Source organism: Pteropus alecto, unplaced genomic scaffold, assembly GCF_000325575.1.
Source record: "Pteropus alecto unplaced genomic scaffold, ASM32557v1 scaffold50, whole genome shotgun sequence".
NCBI lineage: Eukaryota > Metazoa > Chordata > Mammalia > Chiroptera > Pteropodidae > Pteropus > Pteropus alecto.
This window is the reverse complement of record NW_006431918.1, coordinates 5,273,871-5,285,036: the sequence shown is the minus strand read 5'-3', so window position 1 is coordinate 5,285,036 and position 11,166 is coordinate 5,273,871. Positions and strand designations below refer to the sequence as shown.

At 35.7% G+C, this 11,166-nt stretch overlaps 1 protein-coding gene across 1 annotated transcript in view; it reads right to left on the bottom strand.

The window, feature by feature from the left end:
* Nucleotides 1–11,166, bottom strand: part of DCHS2 (dachsous cadherin-related 2) — a 177,505-nt gene that overhangs the window by 66,178 nt on the left and 100,161 nt on the right. The window contains 2 exon segments of the mRNA XM_025042987.1: nt 1–425; nt 1,426–1,662. The exon segment at nt 1–425 is cut by the window's left edge and continues 69 nt beyond it. Coding sequence (XP_024898755.1) covers nt 1–425; nt 1,426–1,662 — 662 coding nt within the window.

The following is an 11,166-nucleotide window of genomic DNA, read 5'->3' as shown; positions in this document are numbered from 1 at the left end:
GGGCATATCACCTCCCAGACTGCCATTGAGGTATACCACACCAAGCCCTGAGTCGATGGAAAAGACATTTGGATCCTGGCTTGCGATGGAATATCGGATGACTCCATTCCACCCACTGTCTTTGTCTTCTGCGTGTGCACGATACAAGGCTGTGCCCGGCAGTGTGATCTGAGATATTTTAATTTCATCGGAGGCTCTGAGAAACACTGGATAGTTGTCATTGACATCAATTACAGTTATGTTGACCTCTGTGCTGCTGCAGGCTGGGGAGCTACCGAGCTGAGCCTGAACTGTGAGCACAAACATGGGCTGTGTTTCATGATCCAGAGGCTTCTGGGTTCGAATGGTGCCCAGCCATGGGTGAATAGAGAACTTTCCTTGCAGATTGCCAGAGGAGATTCTGTAAAAAACGGGCTCTGAGTAGTCTGAGAAAAGAAAGAAAAAGAAAAAAGGAGAGAAAGCAATCACTATATGTCAAAGGGATGTCCCCACTGGAAACACTGAAATCTGAAAACATGAATATATACTGCATCTACGGAGAATAGTATGCAACATCTTACATCTTCCTCAGCTCTCCAAAGCCTGCTGAAAAGTAAACACATGGTTTAAGATGCATTAGTGGGCAAAGGTAATGCCCAATGGACAAAAATCAAGGCATGGGTTTCACTATCTCTCTTCATTCTACTTGTTTCAGGTAAAAGGAAAGATATTCAGAAAATTATTTGGTTGCCTTTTTGATACATTTGAGGAAGCCAAGTTAGGTTTACGTTGATGTTTCTCTATGATATCTCCCTACAAATGGCAAACATCCTCTACAAAAGTCCAGGGAAGAGACAGAGGAAGGGAAAGGAGAGGGCTGGGAGCAGGACAAGTAAGTCGCTTCTAGAAATTTATGCTGCAGAGAAACCTTGTTTATACAAGGACATTGCTTGAGTTACTATTTGGACTAGTGAAATACTGTAAATCATTCAAATTGATGGCAAAAGGGAAATGTTTAATAAAACATATTTTATATCTAAGTTGAAATAACAGGCAAACTTTTTAAAATGAAACAGAATGATGTACATTTACCTGCCAAGTTGTCCACATTATACAGTAGGAAAAAAATATAGTTGTAAGACAACAAAGATAGTAGGATGTATTTTTGGAAAAAAAAATTTTTAAGTGTGTGTATCTGAGAATGGTATATACTTTCTATATTATAATTTTTTGTTTTAAACTTTTTTTTAAGTACTTATTACTTTTGTGATTACAAAGAAATTATAAGATAGTAATAATGTTGAAAGAACAAAGAGCAAGCCACATTGTATGGTCTCCATTTTTCTTACATGGAGAGAAGGAAAGATTTATTCAAGAGTGCACAGCCTAAGGAAATATAGGGAATGTTCCAATAACGGATTCCAATGCAGCATAAGAAGTACTTACTCAAGGACTCTTTCGCTTTCACAGTCCCAACAGGACTGTCTTCGGGCGCATCTTCATAAACTGAGAAAGTATACTTGGGCCTTTCAAATTCAGAGGGTGCCAGAGTTGTCTGAAGAATGTGTATAGTGATGTTGGCATTAATGACAGATGTGAGCCCACCACCGTCTTGAGCGCGGACTGCCAACGTAAGTGTAGTGGATTCCAAATGACTAAGAGTTGATGTTAAGTAAATAATTCCTGGGGAGGGGAAAGAAAGATTTAAAAAACAGATCACATGCAATAAATACCGATGGGCAACAGTAACACCTGATCTGTTGATTCTACTGTGATGGTTGATTTTCATGTGTCAACTTGACTGGGCCACGAAGTGCCCAGATATTTGGTCAAACATTATACTGCGTGTTTCTGGATGAGACTAAACATTTAAATGGATAAACTGAGTCAAGCAGATTGCCCTTCCTGACATAGATGGGCCTCATCCAGTCAGTTGAAGGCCTAAATAGAACAAAAAGACTTATCCTTTCCTGAGTAAGGGAGAACTGCTCCTGCCTGACTGCCCTTGAACTGGGACACTGGTTTTTTTCCTGACTTTGGAATTAGACTGAGAATTCAGCTTTTCTTGTGTCTTGAGACTGCCATCCTTCAGACTGGCACTATGCCATTGGCTGTCCTGGGTCTCCGGCTTGCTGACTCACCCTGAAGATCTTGGGAATTGTTAGCCTCCACATTCAAATGAGCTAATTCTTTATAATAAATCTCTCTATATGTATTATACATGCCCTACATGTAATATATTATATATATCCTGTTATAATATATATATATTAGGATAGAGATAGATATAGAGATCTCCTATTGGTTCCATCTCTCTGGAGAACCCTGACTAATACATCTGCTTTCCAAACAAAGAACTTGAGCACATTTGGTGAATGATGATCCAAAATCTATCAAATAAACAACATTTTCCAAATATTGAACATCTTCAAAGTATATCATTTCACCAGAAAAACATAAATTTGTGTGGTCTTTTTTAGGCCTGACTACCATACCACGCTCCCAGAATGTAATGCCAACAAAGTCGAGGAGTAAGAACTGAGAGTTATAGAGGAGCCTGAGTAACACACTTTAAAGTGACATGTAAACTGTGAAGCACTACACCAATGTTAACTATTATGCAGAGGGCTTAGCGGAGAACCTCAGTATACAGTAGTCACTCAGAGAATGAATTTTGTGGAAGGAGGAGGAGGTTAGGAGTCCTACTTCTCTAAGGGAAGTGCCTCGTAAAGAAAAAAGTTCTTAAGCCTTTTAAAACAAATAACATGATGTAAATCCCTGACCGTACAAGGTAAATTCTTCCAATCTCAGTTTTTCACTAGGTTTTGAAAAGAAAATGCTCATTATCTTATTGTTCCATATCACATTTCACAGTCTTAGAACTAAGGCCTTTGTTTGATGGCATCTTCATGAATATATTTTATACACATATACACATATATTTATATATATATACATATATATGCATATATATATGCATATATATCTACACACACACATACAACTGCTGATCTACCCAAAATTCCTCTGTAATGATGGGATAGTCAATATTGTATAAATAAGAACACTGATCATCAACTGCCAAGCCAAGAATTTACTTTATTATGATATAGACTGGTAGGGCACTTAGGTAAGAGAAGCACAGACACTTTCCAAAGAAACCCACCTTCATCCCCAGGCTTCAAAGACTCTCTCAGATAAAGATCCAAGCTTGCAATAAAAAAGAAAAAATCACAAAACACCGGAGGAAATATGTTAACATGATTGAGACTGAGTACCAACAGCAGATTTTGACTAGGAAAGACTTCAGAAAATATAAATGAACGAAATGCTCTAGTTAAAAGACAAATTTTATCAGAATGAATTTCAAAGTAAATTCGAACATATGTTTATGAGAAACATGCCTGAAACAAAAGGATACAGACAGGATCCAAGTGAAAGACAGGCCATTGGATGCCATGTCCAACTTCATGCTCCTTGACTCCTACAATCTGTCCGACACATGATGTCCCCTTGCTTTTGGACTCTTTCCTTTGGTTATATGGTAGTTTCCTTTTTGCCTTTCCTAACGATTTCTGGGATTTTTCCAATGGCCCTTCCTTCTCCTCGGACTTCTAAGCATTTCTCTAATTAAGTACTAGGCTATTTGTCCTATTCTTTGAAGAGTCTCAAAGAGTGTTCCCTGACCACCTGGATCAAAATCGCCATGGCTACTTGTAAAAACAAAAATTTTCAGGCTCTTATCCAGATATTTTGATTTCTAGATGTGGGGAAAGATCTAGAATTGCATTTTTAGCAAGCTCCACTAGTAATTTTCATTTATTCTAAAGTTTGAAAAACATGACCGCATACTCATTCCTTCAAAATATTCACATGTTTGTGTGACTTCACTAGTTGCTTAATCCCAGGATCTCCCCATGTCCTCCCACCTGACTGACAGTTCTAATCCTCTTTCTAGGTTGCACTTCCTCCAGGGCATTTGTCAATGGTTGGATTATCAATCATCTTAGTTAAAATGAAGAAATTATGTATGACTCATCCTCTGTCATTAATAAATCAATCACCATTCTTATATCATCTTCCTCTTAAAATACCCTCGATTAGTTCCTTCCTCTGTTTTTATTACTATCTCTTTAGTACAAATCTCATAACTTTACCCCTAGATAATTAGAATAATATATTATTATACCTTCACTGTTAATTAATATATATTCCCTGTTCAAATTTTCTAGTTCTACCCATACTGCTGCCAAGATAATTTTCCTTAAATATCACTTTCACTATAACGTGCTAATGTCCAAAACCTTTATGTCATCCCTTATTTCCTATAATAATCAAGTTAAAGTTCTCTGTCATGCTTTTAAATTCCTTCATAAGCCACTCCACTCAATGTAGCTTCCTGTCATTATGTAGCCCATCTCTTCATCCACTTCATACATGATAATCTCCTGCCATCATAAATATGGGTAACGAGTATGATGACAAAGAACAGCTCATGGGATGCAATTGTAGAGTGATTTTATTTTTTTCTATTTAAATTTATTTTGTGCAGCTAACTGTTCTTCCCCTGACCCTAAAATTCAAGAAGTTCCTACAACTTGTGCAATCACTATCAACCAATCAAAATTTTTTCTGTTTTTAAGTCACAAAACAGTCTCAATTTAATCATTAGAATGTAAAGATCTACATAATAATCATAACTCTAAACTTTAAAGTTCAGCTGGGGCATATGCTGCGGGTCAGAGGCTCCTCTCTTTCCTCCTCGAGCTTGCTTCAAACCTCGAATCTGAGGCTGCCTTAGCAGAGGGAACACACCTCTTCACACTGTCCACGCGACTGCTTCTTTGTCTCCTGAAAAGCTGGCAGTGCTCAGAGCTGCTCCCTCTGGCCCTTTCTGAGCATGATCTGAAACAACTCCACACCAGCTATCTCTGTCACAAATGACCAACATCCAGGAGAAACCATTAAGGACTCTTTGCTCCTACCAACTCCTGAAGTGCCGGCTTGTCCCCACCCCAGAAATCTCCCCTTTGTTCCACTGCCAGTCATTCTCCCTTTAGATTTCTCAGGTGAGAGACAGACTTGAGTCTGTTAGCCCCAAACTACAGAGAATACACACTAAGTTCTCTGAGTAGCCAGAGAGGTATAGGTACCCCACCCTGGAGGGACATTCACAAATCAACAGCAGCTCCCTCCAAATTTTCAACCCTTTTACCTCCAATTTATCAACCTTTTATACCTTTGACAAGATGAGTAAAGTTCAGAAGAAAAACAAAACTGTTTTTCAGGCACCTCCCTTGTCAATCCTTTATAAAGTCTAATATCCCTGTGGCATGTGGAATTTACTATGTATCTTAGTGTCTCAGCCTAAACTTAAATTTTAATTTCTTGTCAGAAATGCTTACTGTCTCCATGACTTCATATTTATATATTTATATAGTTCGTGTCTCCTGAATCACTATCCATCACTATCACTATCTTCCTCTCTTGCTTATCCAAATCCGAGTTATCTTGCAAGGTTCAGCTCAAGTTCCATAGTCCATTAACTGCTCCCTTGACTACTCTAGGATTTTCAGAGCTCTCCCCTGAAGCCCTACACTATATGTAGTCATTACAGTCATCAATTAATATATGACATTTGCCTTTTATATTTCTTTTTCATGGAAAGCAAATACAAAGTGACCTTAATGAAGACAGTGTGACTCTAATTCCTAGAAACTTGGTCATATCTGAAATGTGAAAGTCTCTTTTAAAAAATGTGCTAATGCAAAGGATAGCTGATGAGTCCAGAAATAGAAGAAAGAAAGAGAGGTAAATTTTAGGCATACACATTTCGGTCCAAGCCATGGAAGCAAAGAGAGACTTTAGCAAAGTGTTTTTAGACTTCAAAGAGATCAAAGAGATCTTTAGACTTCAAATGTTTTTTTTTTTTTTACTCACAATGAAAAGCAGAGTAATACAAAGTGCTGGAAGTCAATAGGCTTTCATATTTCTGTTCTACTGGCAAAAACATCTTTATTATGGGGAATATCCACCAGGCTATTTTACTAAACATTAAAATTATCTCATTTCCTTCTTTAAAAATTAATGCTCACTTACAAACTTTTCCAGGTATGATTTGGCTTTCTTCATAGCGTGCCTAGAAGGAAAAGGTAGGCTGGACATGAAGCTTCAAGTATTCAGTTTCTATGATAATTATGGTTTTTCACTATAACCTGGTAATTGACATTCATTTCGATACACCACTAGAATGAGCTTGCTTAATATAAGTCTGATGATAAAATACTTTAAATATGAAATACCATTGTGAAGATTTTTAAGAGACCTGGCTTCTTCTGGTCATATAATTCTGTACTGCTGTCTGTGTCTATAGGCTCATATTTTGATTTTGGAATTGTAATTATTAAGTCTCTTGCCTTGTCCTACATGTACTTTTTCTACATTCCTACATATGTGTCCATAGATTTCTATACTCTGGTCCGAATTAAATATCTATTTCTTTTCTAGTATTAAACTTTAAAAATTATTATATTTTCATAATAATGTTTTTTTATTTTACCTTTTATTGAGATATAATTAACATATACCATTCTATTAGTTTTAGGTGTGTGACACAATGATTTGATATATGTATATATTATGAAATGATTACCACAATAAATTTAATTAACATCCATCACCACGCATAGTTAAAATTTTTTTCCTTGTGGTAACAACTTTTATAATCTACTCTCTTAGTAACTTTTAAATATACAATACAGTATCGTTAGCTACAGTTGCCACACTATACATTAGATCCCCAGGATTTATTTATCTTATCACTGGAAGTTTCTTTCTTTAACCACCTTCATCCATTTCATCTTGTACACCCCTGTCCCCTGCCTCTGACAACCACCAATCTCGTCTTTGTGTATGTATATGTACACATATACTAGACTCAACTAAACTATCAGCTTTACTTTGGCAACAAGTCCATCTCATTCTTAGTCAACGACCATTTACTGTGTACCTACCACACGCCAGGAACTGTGCTAGGAACTGGGAAGCCAATAGGAAGCAGAATAAACAGTGTCTATGAGGGACCGACATTAATCAAATAATCACAAAATATATAATTATAATATAAAGAGAAGCTGTGCTGGAATATAAATCTGGGCACCTGATTTAATGTGGTTGAGGAGGAAGTTGTCAGAAAATACCTCCATGAAAAGGTGACAGATAATCTGAGACCTGAAGGATGAGTTAGGCCATTAACTAGGTGAAGATGTAAATATGGGAAGAGGAGAGAAGAGGGAACAACCATATGATCTAGGCAGAAGAAAAAATATGTAAAGTCCCTGCAGAAAGAAGCATGGCAGGCTCAAGGAAAGGAGAGGAAGAGGGGGATGAAAAGAAGAAAGAGGAAGAGGAAGGAGGAGGAGGAGAAGTAGTAGTAGTTGATGCGAGGAAGGAGCACAGAGACTGAAGAGAAGAGTTATCGGAGCTGAGGCCACAGAGGACAGCAGGCAGGTCATGAGGGCCTGCGTTACCATAACAGGGATTTCGTCTTCAGCCAGAGAGCCATATGAAGTCATTAAAGATTTTAAGCAGGGGAGTGCAATGACCAAATCTGTCTTTTTATATTTGAACATGGTCCATTTTCTCCCTATATATATAAATTTTACCTCTGAGTCAATGACTATTTTAGTTGGCCTTCAAAGCCAATTTTATATGGTGAAACAATTTCTGCTAGAGACCAGGAAGAAACCAGCAAGTTTCTTTGAACCTTCACCACTTAGAAGAAGGGAGTATTAGGGTTAAGTTTGTCCTTGTCCTATATATTGGATGTTTCAAAACATTGTTTGTTTGTTTGTTTTTGATAAAGAGAAGCTAGAAAACATATTTACTTGAATCCAACACTATTAAATAAACTTAGCTATCTAGTAAAAGTTGAGGGGCCAGAAAATATAACTAACGTTACATCTAAATATGTAACATTAAAAATATAATATGATGTTACATCTAAATATGCATATTTATATATACTTAATAAAGAATAAAATAATGAATAAAATGAATAGCTCTCTTTGCCTATATATTGTCAGCTTAAAATTTATGATACTTTACTACTTTAAAGTACAGTGATTATTTTTTATCATTAACCACCAGTTCAGGGACAAACTTTATTTTAAAACACACACTGATTCATTTACAGAGCACTGATTATTTTACGTTTTAATTACTGAGTACGTGGATTTACATATACCAATTATAATGTGCAATAATGTTTATCTATTCTCTTTATCCCGTCACTTTTTATTTAAAAGAGGACACTGCTGGGATGAAATTTATTTTAATCAATAGACTAACAAAAGAGCTTAAAAACAAAGGTCTTCTCTTAATTGAAATTTAACATGTATATAAAATCATGTTCTTCTATTAATTAAACCTCCTGCAAAAGGGCTATTCTTAACCAAGATGGTAATTTATAGTTAGAAAATAATCTGTAAGTCATTACTAAAATTGTAAGCTATGAGATAATTAAGAACAAAAATGAGCACAAAATCATGACCTTCCCCACACATGGAGTCTTTAAGGGTGGTTTTCTCAAAACAAGAGACAGATCAAAACTATGGGATATCAATACCAATTTCTTACTGGTTATTGATATTTATGATATCCCTCCTATATTCAGTTTGTGAGAATAGTCACTTATTCATCAAATATATGACATTACGCTATTTTTCGTGCGCACAAATCTGGGTAACTAAGTTGCAGTGGCTGAAAGGAATCGAATGGATTCAAAATTCTATCTGATATTGACAACGAAAACAATTTTTAAGACTAATTTATTCATTTTGGAAGAATTCACCCAATTTATTTATTCACTGGAAAAGAGTAAATAAATCAACAGATAATTTGGTATTTCAACTAAGCTTATATAGGAAGTCACAATGAGAGATCATTTTTCTATATTACTTAGTTGAAATCAATGGAACATTTATTTAACTTAGCTTTGTCTTTAATTTTTTTTTTAAGTCATTATAATGGAAAGAGCCTTGAAATGGAGTAATGTTGAGTGTCAGGTTTACTACTATGTCCCTGAGCAAGTCACAAAGACTCTTAGGGTCTTCAGCCTCTTAATTTGCAGATGGGCATAAAGCATCTGCCTTGCTTAACCCATAAGTTGATGTCAGGCTCAAATAGGCAGTATATGGAAAAGATGTTGAAAGGTTATTACTGTCTGAGACAGAGCAGGACAGGGACAGATCACAGATCTAGGACCAGGCTTAAGTTCAAGTCTGCAATTTACCAACTGTGCACCTTTAGGCAAGTCACTGAATCTCTTTCGCCTCAATTTCTACCCCTACTAAATGAGAGACCTGAATTGTAAGGTCCCTTCCGTCTCCAAGAGTCTATGATCTTATACTGAAAAAACGAATGAGAAAATTCTCTAACATGCTTTTGTTTCCTATGAAACCGACATAAACTGATTAGGCGCTTGTGATTAATTTCAATCTCTTTCTTGCAAGTAAAAGAAAGAATTTTTTTGGTGTCAGTCGGCTCACATGGTATTAATTTATTAACTACATATCAGAATGTTCTGAATGTAAGAAAGTGGCGATCATGAAGAATTATGAGAATCATTACATGGTATGAAATCTGAGCATAAAACTAACATTAGAAAAGAATCTGCCCTTGAAATAAAAACAGGGTCTGTGCTACATTATGTATAGTCCACTTTAAAATCCACATATCCGTACAAACAAAAGATTACAGCTAAACCTGAAGGCATAGCTGCCCCTGTGGGCAGTTTAACTCACTCAGTTACCCTTTTAATTACTTGTTCTTCTGTAGAGCTAAACTTAGATTTTGTGTACTTCACAACTAAATATAGAACAGACAATAGGCAAGGCAACTAACAAAAAGCTTTTATTGTAAGATGTACAACAGAAGGAATTTTTGTCTGTTTTATTCACTGATGCATCCCATACACTTATAACAATGCGTGGTATACAAATAAATGTGCATTGAATAAATCCATATTGAAAGAATGAATTTGTCTTCCATTTTCTGCCTCAAATAGACAAGTTAACATTCTTTTAAGAACTTGTATTAACTTTTCTTTATGTTAACTCACTTCTGTTAAAAGAGGTAAACCACAAGAACCTAATCAAGTTAATTTCTAATAAAAAAAAAAGTAGTTGAGCAGTAATAAATGACTAGTACAAATGCTTGCAATCTCTGTCACCTTAAAATAATCTGAATTGGAAGTATTGTTTGTTTCAGTGTTAAAACGACTAAATAATACAAACACAAAAACTAAAGGACTGTTCTTTTCATGCTACTAAAGAGAATACCTCAAACAATGCAAGAAAAAAAATCTACATATAATTCATAAAATGGGATTAAAAATACATGAAAAAAGAGCTATTAATAAACACGCCTCTGTGTTCCCTTCTTTTAAAACTCAAAACACTGTGGTCTGCCCTGTGCCCACATCAAAGGAACCCAACTAACTGAGAATAAGAGACATGAAGGCTCAAGTCAGTATCTCTCTCCTGGTGCCTAAACACATTTTACAAAAATGTTCTTTGAACTATCAACACACTTAGAAAACCAGAAACAGACCAGGAAGATAAACCCACAAGAGAAAACAACCATGACATTGCCACACCCCCTTCCACTTTTCTCCAAAACATTTTTCTTACCAGATGAACACAGTGAGTCAGAGAGCTCTATTTTTAATGCATGAGTCTTGGTTGTGGCACAAATAAGTCAATGTAAAATCTCTTGTCGTCAGGAAAACATGAGCTTATAACACAAAGTATATAAGCTCATAGAATACCATGTCTGATGCAGAAAGCATCAAAATGAAAGGACAAAAGAATCAGTGGGCGAATTAATTAATGTCTCTAAGAGAGAATTTTAGAGTAACTTGGGAAGAAGTAACAATGTACAAATTTGCTCATCAGTTCTCGATATTCTCCTTATACAATATAAACTATATAGAACTATAAAACTATACACTAGTCAATTATATAAAAACTACAATCTATATAATTATATAACTACATATAAATATACACATTTGTTTATATATATTAAGTATATAAATCTAGTTAAGTGCCAGCCAGTACAAACAAGCTGGAGAGAGAATGAGATAGTTTGGGGTAGTTTCGAGGAAAAGTGGGAGTGCCACAACAT